The sequence below is a fragment of the Plecotus auritus genome (genome assembly GCF_963455305.1).
Source record: "Plecotus auritus genome assembly, chromosome: 3".
NCBI classification, from domain to species: Eukaryota; Metazoa; Chordata; class Mammalia; order Chiroptera; family Vespertilionidae; genus Plecotus; species Plecotus auritus.
This window is the reverse complement of record NC_137772.1, coordinates 114,540,754-114,563,870: the sequence shown is the minus strand read 5'-3', so window position 1 is coordinate 114,563,870 and position 23,117 is coordinate 114,540,754. Positions and strand designations below refer to the sequence as shown.

General features: G+C 40.2%; 1 protein-coding gene across 13 annotated transcripts in view; it reads left to right on the top strand.

Moving 5' to 3' along the window:
• Positions 1-23,117, top strand: part of BCL2L13 (BCL2 like 13) — a 304,446-nt gene that overhangs the window by 193,646 nt on the left and 87,683 nt on the right. For 2 of the 13 annotated variants that reach the window (XR_013960067.1, XM_080658718.1), the window contains one exon: positions 17,622-17,708. The exons of the other annotated variants lie outside the window; for them this stretch is intronic. Coding sequence is in view for 1 of the 2 variants with exons in the window: in XM_080658718.1 (XP_080514844.1) it covers positions 17,622-17,708 (87 nt within the window). In the remaining variant the exon portion in view is untranslated. The remainder of the gene's footprint in view (positions 1-17,621; positions 17,709-23,117) is intronic. 13 annotated transcript variants of the gene reach the window in all.

The following is a 23,117-nucleotide window of genomic DNA, read 5'->3' as shown; positions in this document are numbered from 1 at the left end:
AAATTCACTTAGACACACCACGACACAAAGGGAACAAAACACGAATGTACTCACAACACCGATAACCCCAATATAATTGACCACCAGAAAAAAGAGAATTAGGTGAGAGAAAAGAGAGCACAAATGATATCAAAGAGAGAAAAAATGGTATGAGAGAAAAGAAAAAGAAGAAGGAAGAAAAAGGAAAAAAATACATATATATGTGGAGAAAATACCAGAGAACAAACAGGTCAACCAAAACATACAAACACCAAATTCCCAGTAAAGTGGGTGCGGGCAGAATCTGTAGAGTCTAAGCTTATATACTGAAAGTAAGGTTAAGAATTGGATGAATATGGGGAGGACCTCAGTTCAGTACAGAGGAAGTAGAAAGAGTATGAGTGGATAAGAAGAAAAAGAAGAAAATAATAATAATAATAAAAATTTTAAAAAATTGATTAAAAATACAATAAAAGTAATATAAATTAGAATGGTAGAAAAATAATGCAAAAAGAAATAGAAAATAAAGAAACAAACAAAAAAAAGGAAAATAAAGAAAAAAAAGAGATAACAAAATAACAATAAAATAACAAGAAAAAGTGAAGTGTTGTTCCTTTGGCTGGTTTAAGATCCCACTCTTCTGTACTGTCTGTGGCTTCTCAGTTTCCTGTTGCTGGTACTGAAGGCCTCTCTTTAGGCCAGTCCCTGTAGACTCTCAGGGACTATTCAGATTTCTAAATTTTTTTTTTTTTGTTCCTTTGTACCACTCAGGGTGTAGTCCGGGTGTGGCTGTATTTGTTGCCTGGAGACTGCAGGGAGGGGCTATCTCTTCAGGAGAAAATGGCTACCTAGTTCCTGAGAGTCAGGTATGACTCAGTCAGTGCCAGACTCACGGCCACCTCTTTCAGGCCCTCTCCTTACCCCCACCTCTCCACAGAATCCACAAGTCTGCACCTCCTCCTGCACCTCAGCCATGGGTGAATGTCTGTATTTGAAAGGTCCTATCAACTAGGTTCAGCGAAGAAAAGCCAAGACCAAAAAGAGGGGAAAGAGCTGTGTCTCTGCGAGCCCTTCTCCTCCTGGCCCAGCGTGGTCTGGGCAGCCATCCAGGGTGCCCACTCTGGTCTCAGTCTTTTGTGACTGTGGACCCAGATCTAGTATCCCCTGCCACCAGCAATCCTGCGGACCTCCTTTCCACAGTCAGATGTTGTGCCTCTCCTAAGGGATCGGCCTTGGTGCTGTGCAGTTTCCCTCTGACCCTCTGGGCTCGGAGGTCTCACAGTTCTCTCCAGCCCAGATACCTGATTTTACCATTCTCCAGGTGTCTTCTGCCCTTCCTGGCTGTGAATTGTCTCACGAGCTGTGTCTACTTCGCCAGTTCGGGGTGGATGTTATTCGATTTAGTTGCTCATTCTATCTGCTCCAGGACAAGGCTCAGGATACGTCCATCTATTCTGCTGCCATTTTGTTTCTCTCTGAAGAGACTGTCTTGACTCAATTGTATGCTCTTGCCTCCTTTGTCAAATATTAATTGAGTATAATGGCTTGGGTTGATTTCTGGGTTCTCTGTTCTGTTCCTTTGGTCTATATGTCTGTTCTTGTGCCAGTACCAGGCAGTTTTGAGAACCATGGCTTGGTAATATAGCTTGATATCTAGTATTGTGATCCCTCCAAACTTGTTCTTCTTTCTCAGGATTGCTGTGGCTATTCGGGGTCTTTTTTTTATTCCAGATGAATTTTTGGAGAGTTTGTTATAGATCTTTGAAGTATGCCGTTGGTATTTTAATGGGCATTGCATTGAATCTGTAGATTGCTTTGGGTAGTATGGACATTTTAATGATGTTGGTTCTACCAGTCCATGAACATGGTATGTTCTTCCATTTGTTTATGTCTTCCTTTGTCTCTTTTTTTCAATGTCCTGTAGTTTTCTGAGTACAGGTCTTTTACCTCCTTAGTTAAGTTTATTCCCAGGTATCTTAATTTTTTTGGTGCAATGGTAAATGGGATTGTTTTTTTTTTTGTTTCTCTTTCTGTGAGTTCATTCTTGGTGTGTAAAGAGGCCATAGATTTCTGTGTGTTAATTTTTGTCCTGCTACATTGCTGAATTCACTTATGAGGTCTAGTAGTTTTTGATGGAGTCTTTGGGGTTTTCTATGTATAGTATCATGTCATCTGTGAATAAGGACAGTTTTACTTTTTTTCCAATTTGGATGCTTTTTATTTCTTCTTGTCTGTCCTATGGCTAGCAATTCCAGTACTATATCGAACAGGAGTGGTGAAAGCAGGCATCCCTGTCTAGTTCCCATTCTCAGGGGAAATGAGTTTAGTTTTTGCCCATTAAATATGATGTTGGCTGTAGGTTTGTCATATAAGGCTTTTATTATGTTGAGGTATGATCCCTCTATTCCCACCTTGCTGAGAGTTTTTATCAAGAAAGGATGTTGGATTTTGTCGAATGCTTTTTCTGCATCCATTGATATGATTATGTGATTTTTGTCTCTCAATTTGTTTATATGATGTATCACATTTATTGATTTGCAGATATACCATTCTTTAATCCCCAGAATAAATCCCACATGGTCATGGTGTATGGTCTTTCTAATGTATTGCTGAATCCGATTTGCTAGAATTTTGTTGAGGATTTTAGCATCTATGTTCATCAAGGATATTGGCCTGTAGTTCTCTTTTTTTGTGATGTCTTTATCTGGTTTTGGAATTAGGGTAATGCGGGCTTCATAGAATGAGCTTGGAAGTGTGCTTTCTTCTTGAAGTTTTTGGAATTGTCTGAGGAGGATAGGTGTTAGTTCTTCTTTGAATGCTTGGTAGAACTCCTCTGTAAAGCCATATGGACCATGGCTTTTGTTTGCTGGAAGATTTTTGATCACTGTTTAAATTTCTTCAGGAGTTCTCGGCCTATTCAGGTATTTTGATTCTTCCTTATTGAATTTTGGAAGCTTGTATTTTTCTAAGAATATATCCATTTTGTCTAGCTTGTTTAGTTAGTTGGAATAGAGTTGTTCATAGTATTTTTTTCATAATCCTTTGTATTTCTGTTGGATCAGTTGTTACTTCACCTCTTTCTTTTCTGATTTTATTTGGGTCCTCTCTCTTTGTTTCTTTGTGAGGCTGGCTAGAGGTTCATCAATCTTGTTTACCCTTTCAAAGAACGAGCTCTTGGTTTTGTTGAGTCTTTGTATTGTTTTTTTGGTCTCTATGTCGTTTATCTCCACTTTGCTCTGTATTATTTCCTTCCTTCTGCTTACGTTGGGCTTTTCTTGTTGCTGTCTTTCTAACTCTTTGAATTGTATGGATAGATAATTTATTACCTTTTTTTTGGTTTGTTTTCAAGGTAGTTCTGTAGTGCTATGAACTTCCCTCTCAAGACTCCTTTCACTGTCCATAGATCTTGGATTGTTGTGTATTCATTGTTGTTTGTTGCTATGATGCTTTTTATTTCTTCTTTGATCTCTGGTAACCCAATCATTTTTTAATAGCATGCTCTTTAGCCTCCAGGTGTTTGATTTTTTTCATTGTTTTTAATGTAGTTGAATTCTACTTTTATGCCATTGTGATCTGAGAAGATGCTTGATATGATTTCTATCTTAATGAATTTGAAGAGACATGCCTGTGTCTATCTTTGAAAATGACCTATGTGCACTTGAGAAGAAGGTTATTCTGTGGCTTTGGGGTGAAATGTTCTTAAGATGTCTATTAATTCATCTGGTCTAGTGAGTCATTTAAGATTGATGTTCCTTTGCTGATTTTTTTGTTTAGAGGATTTATCCAGTGGTGTTAGTGGGGTATTAAAGTCCTGTACTATGACTGTATTGGTGTCAATCTCTCCCTTGATATCCTCCAGAGGTTTTTTTTTTATATATTTGGGTGCATATATGTTTACCAGAGTTGTATCTTCTTGTTGAATTGCTTCCTTTAATATTATGAAGTGGCCTTCATTATCTCTTTTTATGGCCTTCACTTTGAGTTCTAATTTGTCAGATATAAGTTTTGCTACCCCAGCTTTTTTTTTTCCATTTCCATTCGCCTGAAAAACCTTTTCCCATCCCTTCACCATAGTCTGTGTGAGTTATTTGTTCTGAAGTTGGTCTTTTGTAGACAGCAGATATGTTTGTCATGTTTTCTTATCCACTCAGCTACCCTATGTCTTTTGATTGGGGCATTGAATCCATTTACATTTAAAGTTATTATTGATAGGTAGTTGTTTGTTGCCATTTTTATTCTTTATACCTATGTTCCTTCTCCCCTTCCATTTCTTCTTTTTACAGCAGTCCATTTAGCGTTTCTTCCATTGCTGATTTGGTTGTAATAAACTCCATTAGTCCTTTTTTGTCTATGAAGCTACTGATTTCACCCTCAACTTTGGTTGATAGTGTTTCTGGGTCCAGTATTCTTGGATTCAGACCCTTGCTTTGCATCACTTTGTATATTTCATTCCATTCCCTTCTGTCCTGATGTGTTTCTCTTGAGAAATCTGTCGATCCCTTGTAGGTAACTTTCTGTCTCTCTCTGGCAGCCTTTAAGATTCTTACTTTGTTTTTGGTGTTTGCCAGTCTACACTAATAATAGAGAAACATGCAAATTAACCATCACTCTGCTACACCAAGCCACGCCCACCAGCCAATCAGGAGCGAGTATGCAAATTAACCCAACCAAGATGGTGGTTGGCCACGGAGCTGGAGCAAGCAGGAGGCTTGGGTTGCCCTAGGAATGGAGGAAGCCAAGCTTCCTGCCTGCCCTGGCTGGCCCTGGCCTCCTCTCAAGGCTACAAAGTTTCAATCATAGAAGATAAATAAATCCTATATACTTGCTTCCAGCTGGCCCTAGCCTCCGCTCAAGGAGGTGCTTGAAAAAGAACAAAAGAAAAAGAAAAAAAGGAGAGGCTGGGACCTTGGGTCGCCGGGGGTGATCCAGCCAGGATGGGATGGCAGGGGCCGTTGGGGGTAAGCAGACCAGCAGGGCGGCCAGTTGGGGGTGAGCAGGCCGTTAGTGGGTGTCAGTTGGAGGTGATCAGGACAGCGGGGGGCAGTTTGGAGTGAGCAGGTCAGCAAGGGGGCAGTTGGGGGTGATCAGGCCAGTGGGAAGGGAAGTTGGGGGCGAGCAAGCCAGCAGGGGGCAGTTGGGGGTGATCAGGCTCGTGAGGGGGCATTTGGGGGCAAGCAGGCCAGCGGTGGGGGGCAGTTGTGGGCAAGCAGGCCAGCAGGCAGAGTGGTTAGGGGCAATCAGGCAGGCAGGTGAGCGGATTGTGAGCAGCAGTCCCGGATTGTGAGAGGGATGTCCGACTGCCGGTTTAGGCCCGATCCCTGTAAACTGGCAGTAGGACATCCTTCGAGGGGTCCCAGATTGGAGAGGGTGTAGGCCGGGCTGAGGAACACCCCTGTCCCCGTGCACAAATTTCTTGTACCGGGCCACTAGTTTAATTATAATGTGTCTTGGTGTCGGTCTTTTTGGATTCATCTTGTTTGGACTCTATGTACTTTTTGGGCTTGTGTTAGTTTTTTCTTCTTCCCAATATGAGGCAAGTTTTCTGTCATTATTTCTTCAAACAGGTTTTCTATTCCTCACTCAGTTTCCTCTCCTTCTGGGACCCTTTTTATGCAGATGTTGTTTCATTTTGTGTTGTACCAAAGTTCCCTTAGGCTCTCTTCCTGTTTCTTAAGTTTTTTTTCCAGTTGCTGCTCTGCTTGGGTATTTTTCCTATTTTGTCTTCTAGCTCACTGATGCCATCCTCCACTTCTTTTAGTCTACTGTTGATGCTTTCTATTGTGTTCTTTATTAAGGTGATGTCATTTTTTATTTCTTTTTGGCTCTTCATTTTCTCTTGGTTTTTACACATATTTTTGAATTTGTCTTCCATCCTTTTCAGCATCCTTATGACCATTGCTCTGAATTCTTTCTCTGACATATTGCTTGCCTCCATTCATTTACTTCCTTTTCCAGCGATTCTGCCTTTTCTTTTGTATGGGGGCTGTTTTTTTTGTTTCCCCATTTTCGCTCCTCTCAGGGTGTCTAGTTATGTAGCTCTCTTTCTCCTGCATTACTTAAAGGCACAAAATACAACATGACAAGACACAACGCACAGGGCACCAAACACAAATGTATTCACAATACCAATAACCCCAAACAAAGGTGACCACCATAGTAAAGAGAATGAGGGGAGAGAAAATAGTGCAAAAATGATACTGAGAAAAGGAAAAAAATGTAAGAGAGAAAAGAAAGGAAGAAAAAAGAAGGGGCTAAAATATATGTTTATGGGGAGAAAACTCCAAAAAACAACAACAGCTAATCCAAAAAATGCAAACAAACACCCTGAGATGAATGGAAAGAACAAACAACAACTAATCCCAAAAATGGAAATAATAAACACACAAACAACAAACACCCAGTTGAATCTGAAGAGGCAGAGCTTTTTTCCAGAAGGTAAGGTCAAGGAATTGAATGAATGGTGAAATAGCCACAATTCAGTATAGAAGAGGTAGAAAGAAAATGTGTGTATAAGAAAAAATGTAAAAAACAAAATACAAATAAAAGAGAAAAGAAATATATATATATATATATATATATATATATATATATTAAAATATATGTAAAAGTAAAGTTATATATATATATATATACACTAATAAAAGGGTAATATGCAAATTGGTCACGATGCCCTCACAGTAACGACTGAAAAGCAGGCTGTGTGGGGCGACCAGGCTGGCAGGTGGTTCAGTGAGGGACAACCAAACGACTGAGCAGCAGGCTGCGTGGGGTGATCAGGCTGGCGGGGGCGGCAGTGAGGGATGACCAAGCAGGCGGGGGGATGGGCCAGTTGGCGGAAACCAGGCCAGCAGGGGTGGCAGTTAGGAGCGATCAGGCAGGCAGGTATGTGAGAATTTAGGAGCCAGCGGTCCCGGATTGTTGGAGGGATTTTGGAGTGCCGGCAGTCGGATATCCCCCAAGGGGTCCTGTATTGGCGAGGATGCATGCTGGGCTGAGGGGACCCCCCATGCACAAATTTCATGCACCAGGCCTCTAGTGTGTGTGTGTGTGTGTGTGTGTGTGTGTGTATTTTCCCCTTTCTTTAATCTATCTATGTATTCATCTATTTTTGGAAAAGGATAATAGAGAGTAGATAGGCCTGAGTTAGTGATTGGAATTAATTAAGCTATTAGTAAAAGAAGACAACAAGCGAGGAGAGGAAAAACAGAAGCAAAAAAAAAACCAAACTAACTAACAATCAAACAAAGAACAATAACAAGACAGAAAGAAAGAAAAAGGGAAAATAAAAAGGAAAAAAATTGGCTTGTGAAGAAAGAGAAGAGAAGTGTGCATGGACTTGTAGCAGGGGAGAAGAAATTAGATATGTGAGTAAGATCAATTTTTAAAAGAAAGGATAGAGAAAAACTAAAGCAGGAACAGGGTAAGAGAAACAGGACAGAAAAGGGGAAAAGTGAGGAAGAAAGTGTTGGCATAAAGGAAAAATTGAGATAGAATAAAATAATGCTAAAAGAAAAAGAAAAATAGAATGTAGAACACTAATCCCAAAATAAAATAAAATAAAATAAAGAATAAAATGAAATAAAACTTTAAAAAGGTAAAATAATAGTAGTAATAATAATAATTAAAAACATAAATATAATGATAAAAAGGTAAAATCAAGTGAGAAAAAAAATTTAGTTTCCTGGTAAAATATCAAAAATAAAACAGTGAAGTGGTGAAGGTCATTCACTTCCTCTACTGTTCTGCCTGGCATGTCTGTTTCCTGTTAGGTAGTCACCACAGTGTAGAAGTTTCCTGTGATCTACCGATCCTCTGTTTCATAAGCTACAACCTTGTTTTCAAGCAGGCGGGACCTCTCTGCTCACTTTGTTTCTCTACCTGCCTTCAGTTGTATTTACTCAAGCGTCAATATCTGACACAACCCCTGGGTGGCAGTGTTTCTGTATTAATTTCCGGGAATAAATGGCCCCTCTACCCAGTGTTTAGACTCTTCTTTTCCTGCCGCACTTAATACTGGGTTGGAGGGACGGAGTGACCCAGAGCTGGTTTTCTGCTCATCTCTCCTTATTCTGACCCCAGTTTCAACAAAAATAACTTTCCCTTGCAGTTTCTTGAGTGTTTTTAATTGGAAGATCCTATGTACTGGAGTTAGCAAGCAAAAGGAAGGAGGTAAAAAAAAAAAAAAAAGACAAAAAAAAAAAAAAAGACCAATGAGCTGTGCCGACTTGCGTCTTTTTCTCCTGGCACTGCTCCACCAGGCTGCCTTTCTGGGCACAGTTTCCCATGGCTGTGGGCTTAGATCTAGAGTTCCCCTCTGCCAGCAGCCCTGTGGACCCCCTTCCACATTAAAATAATCCCAAATTTGAGGGCTACATTGACCACAAGGGCCGTGGATTTGGTGGGGCACCCTCTCTCTCTGAGGCTCTAGTTCCCGCTGAGCGCATTTCTCCCTCCAGCCTGGATTCCAGATCTCACCTCTCTCCAGGAGATCTCTGACCTTTCCGTCCAAGGATTGCCTCACCAGCTGTGTTTAATTCGTGTGGGTGTTATTCGATTCAGCTGTTCCTTCTATCTGCTCTGTGAGAAGGTGCAGGGCCCTTCCACGTATTTGGCACCGCTTTGTCTTTCCCTGGACAAACTTTTTAGGTGCCCGGGAGGTTGGAGTCTTGGTGTTTGTGGGTTCACAGGTGAGGCTGCTGGTCCCTGCTTGTTGTGGTTATTGGGTCCTGGGAGGTATCCGAGGTCTCCCTGGTTGAAGGTAAGCCACTTTCCCCTTCAAGATGGCGCAGTCTCTGTGGCAGAGCCAGCTGCTCCGGGAGATTTCAGCAATAGTAGAGGCTGCCCGGCCAGGGGAGCCTGGTCCACCATTCCCCAACAGTCCCGTGGAATATAGCTGTCCATCACTCACAAATATAGACACTCTCCACATGTCCACACACTCTTCTTTTGCTCTCTCACTCACACACTATCTTGCAGCCTGCCGTCCCATTGAGCACCATCTTGACTCTTCCTCGTATTTTTTTTTTAAAATATATTTTATTGATATTTTACAGAGAGGAAGGGAGAGGGATAGAGAGCTAGAAACATCGATGAGAGAGAAACATCGATCAGCTGCCTCCTGCACACTCCCCACTGGGGATATGCCTGCAACCAAGGTACATGCCCTTGACCGGAATCGAACCCGGGACCCTTCAGTCCGCAGGCCGACGCTCTATCCACTGAGCCAAACCGGTTTCGGCTCTTCCTCGTATTTTTAAAAAAATTTTTATTATCCTGTTCATGTCCACGGGATCTGTAATGGTATTCTGTCAATAAGGGGGAAAATTAGATGATTGGTTTTAGATTTCTTATTCTAATATATGCATTCAATGCTATATATTTCTCTCTAAGCACTGGTTTCACTCCTTTACATCTGTTTTAATAAAATTGTGTTTTTATTTTTTAGTTCAAAATATTTAAAAATTTTTAAATTTCTTTTGATTTATTCATTAAGCCATGTATTATGTAGAAATACATTGTATGCCCTCGCTGTTTTGGCTAAGTAGACAGAGTGTCGGCCCATGGACTGAAGGGTCCTGGGTTTAATTCTTGTCAGGAGAACGTACCTCTATTGCTGGCTCGATCCTCAGCCCTGGGCGGGATGCAACCAATGAATGTGTCTCTCTCACATGATGTTTCTCTCTCTGTCTCTCCCCCTCCCTTCCATTCTCTATATAAATCAGTGGAAAAATATCTTTAGGTGAGGATTAACATAAAAACAGACAAACAAAAAGAAGTATATTGTTTAATCTTCAAGTATTTGGGATGTGGTTCCAGCTATGTTTGTTATTGATTCCCAGTTGTATTCCATTGTGCTCTGAGAAGAGACATTGTATGATTTCTATTCCTATAAATTTCTTAGAATGTGTTTCATGTCCTAGAATGTGATGTTGGTGAATATTGAGCTTGGGAAGGAGGTGGGTTTTGATGTTGTTGTTGGATGAAGTAGTATGTAGTTGATTGATGGTGTTGTTGCGTTTAACTATATCCTTAGTGATTTTCTGCCTGCTGCATCTGTTCATTTCTGGTGGAGGGTTGTTGAAGCCTTCAGTTATAATGGTGAATTTCTTTCTTTCTTCCTTGCAGTTGTATCAATTTTTGCCTTGAGTAGTTTGAGGCACTGTTGTTAGGTGCATGCACATTAAAGATTGTAATGTCTTCTTGGATGTTTAACTCCTTTATTATTATGTAATGCCCCTTTTAATTCCTTGTTCTGAAGTCTGTTCTGTCTGAAATTAGCATAGCTATGCCCACTCTCTTTTGATTAGTGTTAGCTTGGTATATTTTTTTCTAGCCATTTGCTTTTAATGTATATATCTTTTTATTTGAAGTGAGTGTCTTGTATACAATGTATAGGTGGTTTTTTTATATAATTAATTGCATTAATATCTATATATATAAAAGCCTAAGCGACTGGCTGGTAGCTATGAGGTGCACTGACCACCAGGGGGCAGATGCTCAATGCAGAAGCTGCCCCCTGGTGGTCATTGTGCTCTCACAGCCAACCTCCTGCAGCTGGCCAACCTCCCACGGTCCCTCCCCTGGCCAGCCTGCCCTGATCGGCCACGATTGGCCCCGATTGCCATCCAGGCCAAGGGACCCCCATCTGTGCATGAATTCGTGAACCAGGCCTCTAGTCTACCATTTTGTAAGTTTTCTACTTTAGCATTTATTCTTTGTTTCTATTTTTGTCTTCTATTCTTTCTGCCTTTTGTGGTTTTAATTGAGCATGTTATATGATTACATTTTCTCTCAAATTTTAGGGTATCCAATCTAATAAAAGGGTAATATGCAAATTAACCATTGCTCCGCCACAAAGATGGTGGTGCCCATAGCCACAAGATGGCAGCGCCCAGTCCCCTCAGCCCTGATGCTGGAGTGGTGGCTTCCTTTGTGCAGCGGTGATGAAGCCCCCATGCCCGGTATACAGAGAGCGGACAGCAGGGCGTGCCGTCTTCCTTAACGCGGTGCCAGCAGTGAAGCCCCCATGCCCAGCAGACAAAGAGCGGACAGCAGGGTGTGGCAGCTTCCTTTGTGTGGTGCCAGCGGTGAAGCCCCCATGCCTGGCTGACAGAGAGTGGACAGCAGGGCGTGGCGGTTTCCTTCACTCAGGCTCTGTTCGCATGGTGGCGGTGGTGGCGAAGCCCCAGGCCCTGCAGACAGAGGACAGCGGGGCATGGAAGCTTCGTCGCTGTGGCAGCAGCGAAGCAGCCAGGCCCCACAGAGAGCAGAGAACCACGGGGAGTGGGCCTAAGCCATCAGTAGGACATCCCCTAATGGCTCCTGGATTGGAGAGGGTACAGGTTGGGCTAAGGGACGCCCCCCACCCCCGTGCACGAATTTCATGCACCGGGCCTCTAGTCCATTATATATCACCTTTTACTTTTTTTAGTGATTGCCCTGAAGTTTTCAGTATACATTTGCAGCTAATCCAAATCAACTTTCAGATTACACTATACTACTTCAAAAGTAGTGTACCTTATAATGAAATAATTCTAATTCCTTCCTCAGATTCCTTATATCATTGATGTCATTCATTTGATTTATGTAAACATACAAAACCATATGCTTGTATGTATATATGTGTGTGTGTATATGCTATTTGCATAACACAATAAATATATTGTTGCTTCTATTATTTTGAACAAACTATTATCTGGTGACCAATTAAGAAAAATAAAAGATTTTATTTTACTTTCACATATTCCTTCTCTGATGCTTATTCTTTATTTACATAGATTTGAATTTCTAACATATTCTTTTCCTTCTCTGTAAAGAGCCTCTTTTAACATTACTGACAAGGTAGGTTTACTAATAATACATTTCCTTAATTTTTGTCCAGTAAAGTCTATTTCTTTTTCACTTTTTTCCCCAAAAATATTTTTAATTGATTTTTAGCGAGAGAGGAAGAGAGAGGGAGAAAAAAAGGAAACAGCAATGTGAGGGCAGAGCATCGATCAGCTGCCTTCTGCACGTCCCCTATCGGGGATTGAGCTTACAACCTAGGCATGTGTCCTGACCAAGAATTCTACCAGTAGCGTTTTAGTGCATGCGATGACACCCAACCAACTGAGCCACACTGGCCAGGGCTTTCTTCTTTACTTACAAAGGATAATTACACATATACAAGATTCTAGGATAGTGGTGTTTGTTTTTTTTCTCAACACTTTAAACATTTCATTCCACTCTCCTTGCTTACACGGTTTCTGATGAAAAATTGGGTGTAATTCTTATATTTGTTCCCTTATAGATAAGATTTTGTTTCCTCTGGCTTGTCTGAGAATTTTTTTTATCTCTGATTTTTCTGTAATTTCAGATTGATATGCCTAGGTTTAATTCTTTTTTTTAATTGTTGACAGTATTATAGATGTTCCCCATTTATCACCCTCAATCCCCTCCGCTTTGCCCTCCTCCACCCAACCTCAGCCCCATGCCAGGCCTTCACCAAACTACTGTCTGTTTCCATAGGCTATGTATATATGCATATTACTTCTTTGGTTAATCTCTTTCCGTCACCCACCCACCTCTCCCTTCTGAGGTCTGTCAGTCTTTTCCATGCATGCATGCTTCTGTTTTGTTCATTAAATTCAACATATGAATGAGATCATGTGATATCTGTCTTTCTCTAACTGGCTTATTTTGCTTAGTATAATAATCTCAAAATCCATCTATACTGAACCAAAGGGTAAAAGATCCTCCTTTTTATTTTATGTTTTATTATTTATTGTTCTCATAGAATAAAAAATGGCCATAAAATATTCTGATAACTACTTTTCATTTTACCAGAAATCAGTTTTGCTGCATTATCTTTGTCATGGCCTACTAATTTACATTTTCAAGAGTTCACTCCTATGTCAGGTGGAGTGGAAATGTAGGATACAAGAAGAATTAACAACCAGTCCCTCTGTCAAGTAACTTAGAAATTACTCAGGATAAGAAAACTAGTGCAGAAATAACAATATATCAGAATGTTAAGTAGCATGTTGATGACAAACATTCATGACTATCTGGTTGGGGTTTTTTGGTGGTTGTTTTTTAAATTAAATCTTGATTATTGAAAGTACTAGAGGCCTGGTGTATGAATTCGTGCACCAGTGGGGTTCCTCGACCTGGCCTGCGGGATCAGACTGAAACATCTCCCGAGGGGTCCCATATTATGAGAGGGCACAGGCCAGGCCAAGGGATCCCACCAGTGCACAATTGGGACCAGGGAGGGACACGGGAGGTTGGCCAGCTGGGGAGGGACTGCAGGAGGGCTCCAAGGCATGTCCAGCCCATCTTGCTCAGTCCCGATAGCCAGACCCCAGCAGCAAGCTAACCTACCAGTCAGAACGTCTGCCCCCTGGTGGTCAGGGCACATCATAGCAAGCAGTTGAGTGGCCTTAGCATATCATTAGCATATTACACTTTGATTGGTTGAACAGATGACCGGACAATCAGACACTTAGCATAGTAGGCTTTTATTATATAAGATTACATATGTCCCCTTTTTTCCCCATTCACCCCTTTTAGCCTGCCCCCGCCTCCCACCCCAGACTTTACCACCCTATTGTCTGTGTCCATGGGTTATGCATATTTGCATTCAAGTTCTTTGGTTGATCTGTTCCCATCCACCCGCCCTCCCCTGCCTTCCCTGTGAAATTCTACAGTCTATGTATTCCATGCTTCTATCTCTCTGGATCTATTTTCTTCATCAGTTTATTTTGTTCATTAGATTCCATATATGAATAAAATCATGTGATACTTGTCTTTCTCTGACTGGCTTATTTCACTTAGCATAATACTCTCCAGGTGCCTTCATGCTGTCTCAAAGTGTAAGAGATCCTTCTTCTTCTTTTTTTTTTTTTTACTGTGGTATTCCATGGTATAAATGTACCACAGCTTTTTTATCCACTCATTTACTGATGGGCACTTGGGCTGTTTCCAAATCTTAGCTATTGTAAATAATGCTACTATGAACATAGAGATACATATACTAGTATTCTATCTGATTGCTCTTTTGGGATTCTTAGGATATATTCCTAGAAGTGAGATCACTGGGTCAAATGGCAGTTCCGTATTTAATTTTTTGAGGGAACTCCATACTGTTTTTGATAGTGACTGCACTAGTCTGCATACCCACCAGCAGTGTACTAGGGTTCCCTTTTCTCCATAGCCTCACCAGCACTTGTCATTTGTTGATTTCTTGATGGTAGCCATTATGGCAGGTGTAACATGATACCTCGTCATTTTAATTTGCATCTCTCTGATGATCAGTGACTTTGAGCACATTTTCATATGCCTGTTGGCCATCTGTATGTCCACTTTGGAGAAATGTCTATTTAGGTCCTTTGCCCATTTTTTAGTTGGATTGTTTGTTGTCCTTTTGTTAAGCTGTATGAGTTCATTATATATTTTGGATATTAATACTTTATCAGATGTATCATTGCCAAATATGTTCTCCCATACAGTGGCTCCCTTTTCATGTTGTTGATGGTTTCTTTTGCTGTGCAGAAGCATTTTATTTTGATGTAGTCCCATTTGTTTATTTTCTCCTTAGTTTCCTTTTCCTAGGAGATGTATCCATAATCATATTGCTACGAGAGATGTCAGAGATTTTGCTGCCTATGGTTTCTTTCTCGACTTTAATGTTTGTCTCTTATCCATTTTGAGTTTATTTTTGTGTATGTTGTAAGTTGGTGGTCTACTTTCATTATTTTCCATGTGTCTGTCCAATTATTCCACCACCATTTATTAAAGAGACTGTCTTGACTCCACTGTATGCTCTTGCCTCCTTTGTCAAATTTTAATTGAGTGTAATGGCTTGGGTGGATTTCTGGGGTCTCTTTTCCGTTCCATTGTTTTATATGTCTGTTCTTGTGCCAGTGCCAGCTTGTTTTGAGTACAGTGGCTTTGTAGTATAACTTGAAATCTGGCATTGTGATTCCTCCAACTTTGTTCTTCTTTCTCAAGATTCATGCAGCTATTTGGGGTCTTTTTTGGTTCCATATACAGTAAATTTTTGGAGTATTTGTTCTAGATTTGTGAAATAAGCCATTGGTATTTTAATAGGTATTGCATTAAATCTGTAGATTTACTTAAATAGTATGGACATTTTAATGATGTTGATTCTACCAATTCATGAACACGGTATATTCTTCCACTTGTTTATATCTTCTTCTATCTCTTTTTTCAGCATGCTATAGTTTTCTGAGTACAGGTCTTTTCCCTCCGTGGATAAGGTTATTCCTAAGTATCTTAATTTTTTTGTTGCAATGGTAAATGGGATTGCTTGTTTAGTTTCTCTTTCTGAGAATTCATTATTGGTGTATAAAAAAGCCACCGATTTTTGGGTGTTGATTTTGTATCCTGCTACATTGCCAAATTCATTTAAATCTAGTAGATTTTTGGTGGAGACTTTAGGGTTTTCTATGTACAGTATCATGTCATCTGCCAATAATGACAGTTTTACTTCCTCCTTTCCAGTTTGGGTGCCTTTTATTTCTTCTTCTTGTCTGATCCTTGTGGTTAGGACTTTCAGTACTATGTTGAATAAGAGTGGTGAAAGCAGATATCCATTTTGTTCCCGTTCTCAGGGGAAATGGTTTTAGTTTTTGCCCATTGTGTATGTTGTTCGCTGTAGGTTTGTCATTTATGGTCTTTATCATGTTGAGATATGCTCCCTCTATTCCCACTTTGCTGAGTGTTTTTATCAAAAATGTTTATGTGATGTATCACATTTATTGACTTGTAAATAAATCCCACTTGGTCATAGTGTATGATCTTTTTAATATATTGCTGGATCTGATTTGCTAATATTTTCTTGAGGCTTTTAGCATCTGTGTTCATCAGGGATACTGGCGTGTATTTCTCTGTTTTTGTAGTGTCTTTATCTGGTTTTGGAATTAGGATAATGCTGGCCTCATAAAAAGATCTTGTAAGTGTTCCTCTTGGATTTTTTGCAATAGTTAGAGGAGGATAGGTGTTAGTTCTTCTTTCAGTGTTTGGTAAAACTCCCCTGTGAAGCCATCAGGACCTGGGCTTTTGTTTGCTGAGAGTTTCTTAATTACTGCTTCTATTTCATTGGTTGTTATTGGCCTATTCAGGTTTTCTGTTTCTTCCTGATTTAGTTTTGGGAGATTGTATTTTTCTAGGAATATGTCCATTTCATCCACATTGTCCAGGTTGTTGGCATATAGTTGTTCATATTATTTCCTTACAATCCTTTGTATTTCTGTGGTGTCTGAGGTTACTTTGCTTTCGTTTTTTATTTTATTTGTTTGAGTCTCTTCTCTTTGTTTCTTGATGAGTGTGGCAAACAGTTCATCAATTTTGTTTATCCTTTCAAGGTAGCAGCTCTTGGTTTCCTTGATTTTGTAATTATTATTATTTTTGTCTCTATATCATTTATTTCTGCTCTAATCTTTATTATTTCCTTCCATCTACTAACTCTGGACTTTTCTTCTTGTTCTCTTCCTACTTCTTTAAGTTTTAGGGTTAAATAGTTTATTGTTGCCTTTTCTTATTTTTTTAGGTAGGCCTCTAAGTGCTATGAACTTCCCTCTCAGGACTTCTTTTGCAGTGTCCCAGAGATTTTAGGTTATTATGTGTTTATTTGAATCCAGGAAGATTTTGATTTCCTTATTGATCTCGTGGCTAACCCATTCATTGTTTAATAACATGCTGTTTAGTCTCCATGTGTTTGAATGTTTCTGTGTGTTTTTACTGTAGTTGATTTCTAATTTCATTCCATTGTGATCTGAGAAGATGGTTGATAGGATTTCAGTCTTCTTGAACTTGTAGAGACTTATTTTGTGTCCTAACATGTGGTCTATCTTTGTGAATGATCCATGTGACTTGAGAAGAATGTATATTCTGCAGCTTTGGGGTGATATGTTCTATTAACGTCAATTCAGTCCATCTGATCCAGTGTGTCCTATATTGTCACTATTTCCTTGTTATGTTTTTGTCTGGAAGATTTATCCAGTGAAGTCAGCAGGGTGTCAAAGTCCCCTGCAATGACTGTATTGTTGGTATCTCCCTTCAAGTCCTCTAGAACTTTTATATATATTTAGGTGTACCTGTATTGGGTGCATATGTTTATCGGGGTTATATCCTCTTGTTGGATCAATCCCTTTAGTATTATGTAGTGACCTTTGTTGTCTCTTTTGATGGCCTTCATTTTGAAATCTATTTTGTCAGATGTGAGTACTGCTACTCCAGCTTTTTTTTTTTGTCTTTCTCATTTGCATGGAAAGTTTATTTCCATCCCTTCACTCTCATCCTGTGTGATTGTTTTGTTCTGATGTGGATCTCTTTTAGACAGCTTATAGATGGGTCATGTTTTTGTATCCATTCAGCTACCTTATGCCTTTTGATTGAAGCGTTTAATCCATTTACATTTAAGGTTATTGTTGGTAAATACTTATTTATAGCCATTTTATTTTTGTCTGCCTAGGTTTCTCTCTCCATTTCTTTTTCTCATTACAGCAGTTTTTTAGTATTTCTTGTAATGCTGGCTTGGTGTTGGTGTACTCCCGTAGCCTTTTTATGTCCAGGAAGCTCTTTATTTGACTGTCTATTTTGAATGATACCCTTGCTGGATATAGTAATCTTGGTTTCAGATGCCTGCTTTCCATTTCCTTGATGACTTCATGCCATTCCCTTCTGATGAGAAATCAGGTGTCAGCCTCATGGGAGCTCCTTTGTAGGTAACAGTTTGCTTTTCTCTTATTGCCTTTGAGATTCTATTTTTGTTTTTAATTTTTGGCATTTTAATTATGATGTGTCTGGGCATGGGATTGTTTGGGTTCTTCTTGCTTGGGGTTCTCTGTGCCTCCTGAACTCGTGTGCGACTTTTTTCTTTACCAGATTAGGGAGGTTTTCTGCCATTATTTCTTTAAGCATGTCCTCTATTCCCTTATCCCTTCCTGCCTCTTCTGGTACACCTGCTATTCAAATATTGTTATGTATCACGTTGTCCCGCAGCTCCCTTAAGCTGTCCTCCTGTTTTTAATTGTGATTTTTTTTTTTTTTGGTTCTCTGATTGAGTGATATTTTCAACCCTGTCTTGTAATTCACTGATTTGATCCTCAGCTTCCCCTAATCTGATGTGTATTCCTTCCAATGTGTTCTTTATTTGTGCTATGTCATTCTTTATTTCTGTTTTCCTAGTTTCTATATCTTTTCTCATGCTGTTGAGCAACTTTAACATCATTATCATGAACTCTGTATCAGATAAATTTCTTATCTCATTTCATTTATCTCTTCTGGAGAATGCTCTTGTTCTTTCATTTGGGGGTTGTTTCTTTGTCTCCTCATTTTGGCTGTCAGTTTGGGTTTGTGACTATACATTAGGTAGAACTGCTAAGCCTCTCAATCTCTAGTGCAGCACAGTGTCAAACATTGTTTCTGACTAATTAGGTAAGGCAAAGATTCAAAGCCTCCAGAGACCACCTCTGAAGACAGACAGATAGGATTTTGTCTTGAATTGCCTTCAGGCAATCCTCCACAGGTATAGGAATAGTTTTTTTCAACGGGGTGGGCCAATTGCTTCTTCCTGGAGGCTAATTGTTATTCTCAGTTTCTCAGTGGGCCTGAGCAACTCTGCACAGTGGGCAGAGTGTTTTCCAGTAGTGTGGATCAGGTGTCTTCCCCACAGGCAAGGTTGCCTGTATAGCAAATGGCTACTTTCGAAAGATGACCTCCGTAGTGTGAGGTAATGACTCAGCACAGGAAACCGGGGTATCTGCCTTCTGAGCTCTAACCCCAGAGCCCCCGATCGTGGCTTCTGCTCACACAGCTCCATTCCACTCTGCCCTCCTGCTGCTGGAGCACAAGATGAGTGGCTCTACAGGGAATTACGTGTGTTGGCCCTTTAAGAAGGTATATGAGTTTCCAGCTGTCTCTCCCTAGCAGACAGCAACCCCACTGCTTTTCACAGCCTGATGTTATGTGGGTACCCTTCTGAGTTTGATGCTCTCTGCTGGGAGGACCAGCTTGGGGATTAGACTCCAAAAATTCTCATTGGCAACCTCCCACAGTTGAGATAGCTCTCCGGAGCTTCAGTTGTTGTCTGTGGGGTCCCAGCCAGCCATTTCGCACCTCAACCCCTCCTACCATTCTTTATGCAGTCTCTACTTTCTTTTTTTTTTTTAAATATATTTTATTGATTTTTTTTTACAGAGAGGAAGGGAGAGAGATAGAGAGTTAGAAACATCAATGAGAGAAAACATTAATCAGCTGCCTCCTGCACACCTCCTGGGGATGTGCCCGTAACCAAGGTACATGCCCTTGACCGGAAGTGAACCTGGGACCTTCCAGTCCACAGGCCGACGCTCTAACCACTGAGAAAAACCGGTTAGGGCTGCAGTTTCTACTTTCTGCCCTTGGTGTTCAGCGTTCTCTCCAATGAGTCTAACATTGATTATTCACGAAGTTTTTCTGTATTTTAGTTGTGATTCCAGTTTGGTCCTGGGAGTGTGTCCATGTAGCATCTACTTATTCCACCGCCATTTTTAATCTCCAGAACTTTTGTTTGCTGGGAGTTTTATGATTACTGCTTAAATTTCATTAATTTTTATTGGTCTATTCAGGTTTTCTGATTCTTCCTGATTGAGTTTTGGATGATTGTATGCTTTAGGAATTTTTCCATTTAACCCAGATTGTCCAATTTGTTGTCATATAGTTGTTCATAGTATTTTCTTACAATGCTTTGTATTTCTGTGGTGTCAATTGTTACTTCTCGTGTTTTCTTTTCTTTTCTCTTTTTTAAAATATATTTTTTATTGATTTCAGAGAGAAAGAGAGAGGGAGAGATAGATAGAAACATCAGTGATGAGAGAGAATCATTGATTGGCTGCCTCCTGCACACCCCCTACTGGGGATTGAGCCCGCAATCCAGGCATGTGCTCTGACTGGGAATCGAACCTGGGACCCTGCCATCTGCAGGCCAACGCTCTATCCACTGAGCCAAACTGACCATGGCATTGTGTTTCATTTTGATTTTATTTATTTGGTGTTTTTTTTTCTTGATGAGTTTGGATAAAGGTTCATCAATCTTGTTTATCTTTTCAAAGAACCATCTCTTTGTTTCATTTCTCTCTAGTATTTTTTTTTTTAGTCTCTGTGTCATTTATTTCTATGGTCTTTATTATTTTCTTCCTTCTATTTTCTCTGGGCTTTTCTTGATGTTCTCTTTCTAATTATTTTAGTTTTAGTGTTACATAGTTTATTTGACCTTTTTCTTCTTTTTTTTTTTTTAAATAATGGAGTCATTGGTCAGTAGTGCCCATTTTTTTTTTTAAATATATTTTATTGATATTTTTACAGAGAGGAAGGGAGAGGGATAGAGAGCTAGAAACATCGATGAGAGAGAAACATCGATCAGCTGCCTCCTGCACACCTCCCACCGGGGATGTGCCCGCAACCAAAGTACATGCCCTTGACCGGAATCGAACCCGGGACCCTTCAGTCCGCAGGCCGACGCTCTATCCACTGAGCCAAACCGGTTTTGGCCTTTTTCTTATTTCTTGAGGTAGGTCTGTAATGCTGTGAACTTCCCTCTCAGGGCTGATTTTTGTGTGTCCCATCTATTTTAGGTGTTTGTGTTCATTTTCGTTTGTTTCCAGAAAGTTTTTGATGTCTTCCTTGATTTCATTTGTAACTCATTCGTTGTTTACTAAAATACTACATAGCCTACATGTGTTTGAAAGTTCTTGAGTGTTTTTATTTAGTTGATTTCTAGTTTCATGCCATTGTGATCTGAGAAGATGCTTGATATGATTTCAGTGTTCTTTAACTTGTAGAGACTTGTTTTGTGTCCTAAGATGTGTTGTATCCTTGAGAATGTCCCATGTGTACTTCAGAAGAATATATATTGTGCTGCTTTGGGATGAAATGTTTTGTAAATGTCAAATCCATCCGGTGTAGTGTGTCATTTAAGGTCTCTGTTTCTTTATTGATTTTTTTATCTGGAAAAATCTATCTATTGATGTCAGTGGGGCATTAAAATCCCCTACAATGACTATATTCCTGTCAATCTCTCCCTTAAAGTCTTCCAAAATTTTTTTTTTATATGTATAGGTGCTCCTATATTGGAAGCATATAGGTTTACAATGGTTATATCCTCTTGTTGAATTCATTGATCCATTGAATATTTGTAGTGACCTTCTTGTTATGCCCTTTGTTTTGAAGTCTGTTTTATCAGATACTAGAGGCCCAGTGCATGACATTCGTTCACTCAGGGTGGGGGTGTTCCTTTAGCCCGGTCTGTGCCCTTTTGCAGTCCAGGAGATGTCTGACTGCCACGGGGGTGGGCCACTGCGTTTGCCAGCCATCAGCCAGGCTTGTGGCTGAGTGGCGCTGCTCCTGTGGGAGCGCACTGACCACCAGGGGCAGCTCCTGTGTTAAGCGTCTGACCCTGGTGGTCAGTGCACATCATAGCAACTGGTTGTTCTGCCATTTGGTTGATTGGTCTGTTACCCTTTTATTAATAGGATAAGTACTGCTACCCCTACAATTTTTGTTTGTTTGTTGCCATTTGCATGGAAAATGTTTCCTATCCCTTCACTTTCATCCTGTGAGTCTTTTGTTCTAATGTGGGTCTCTCGTAGACAGCATACCGTGTTTCCCCGAAAATGAGACAATGTCTTATGTTAATTTTTGCTCCCAAAGACGCGCTAGGTCTTATTTTCAGGGGATGTCTTATTTTTCCATGAAGAAGAATACGGTACACATTTATTGTTAAATGAAAATAAAGGAAATTTATTACCTGTATACGGTATGGTAGTACGGTAGTTGTCAACACAAACCAGACAAACTGTGAATCCTACAGTATCAAGAATTTACTCATTTATTCAATGACAATCATGTCATCATCTTCTGGAACATCATCATAACAATCCAATTCCTGAATTTCCTGGTGAATTTCTTGTGACTCCATTTCTTTCAGAATCAGTGGACCAAATCTCTCATGTTTAGCAATAGCACTGTCTTTAAATGAGTACTTGTTGTCAAGGTAGCCTGCTCGCAGTGCATTTGCAATGCAACTGTCAGTGATTTTCTCCCATGAATTCTTCACCCAAGTCACAACTTCTTGCAGTTTAGGTTTCACAAAGTTTCCACGCTGATTTCTCTCCATTCTATTTTCAATGTAGTCATTAATTTCCATGCGCAAATTGTCTTTGAATGGCTTGTTTATTGCAATATCAAGAGTCTGGAGATAGGCCGTCATTCCTGCGGGAATCATTATCTGATCTATTTTTCTTTCGTGAAGAAATGTCTTCATGTCTTTAGCGCGGTGAGTGCTGGCTACATCCCAGACTAGCATCCCCTCTTTGGCTCCCTCGCATAACAAGCGGCAGCATTAAATCGACCCACTTCCTTATAACTGCTTGTGTGGCCCAGGCTTTTTCAGTTTCAGGAATAAAAACACCCAAAACACGTTCAATCTTTTCCTTCTTGCCCTTAGAAATGATTAAAGGTGGGATTTTAGTGCCATCCAGACGAATTGCCAAAATACAGGAAACACGTGCACTTTCGTAAGCAGTGGAGGGAATGTACGCTAAGGAGGCACCCTGCTGTTCAATTGTTGTTTGAGATGATTGGCCCATAAACACTGCAGTTTCATCCATAGCAATCATGTTGGAAAGATTGTATTTAGAGAAGTCAGCATCATCAATAAAGGACTTGAATGCAAGTGCTCGCTTAATAACTTGAGTATCTTCCAACCTAAACAATGTTGGTAGATCTTCTTAAAGACAGTTCACTTTGCTGAAGGAAATTATCCAGCCAGTGTTGTGATGCTTTGAAGTCTTCGGGGGCTATGTCAAACTGTGGTGCCATTGCAAGGGCAAATTCTTGAATCTGAGCCCTATTCACAACCAAAGCCTTTGCTTTCCTGTCAACAACCCATTCACAGATCAGGTCTTCCAGCTCGGAAAATAATGGTTGCCGACCTGATCCACACTTGCGCTTTTTAGCATTTCCCTTGTCCACTTGTTCAGTGAGGTTACCATACTCTGCTCGCCATTTTCGGACCAATGGGATACTCAAAATCTTCTCTTTGCAGAAAGCAGTAAGATTTTGGCCCCAAGAGTCTTCCACGATTCCTTTCTTGT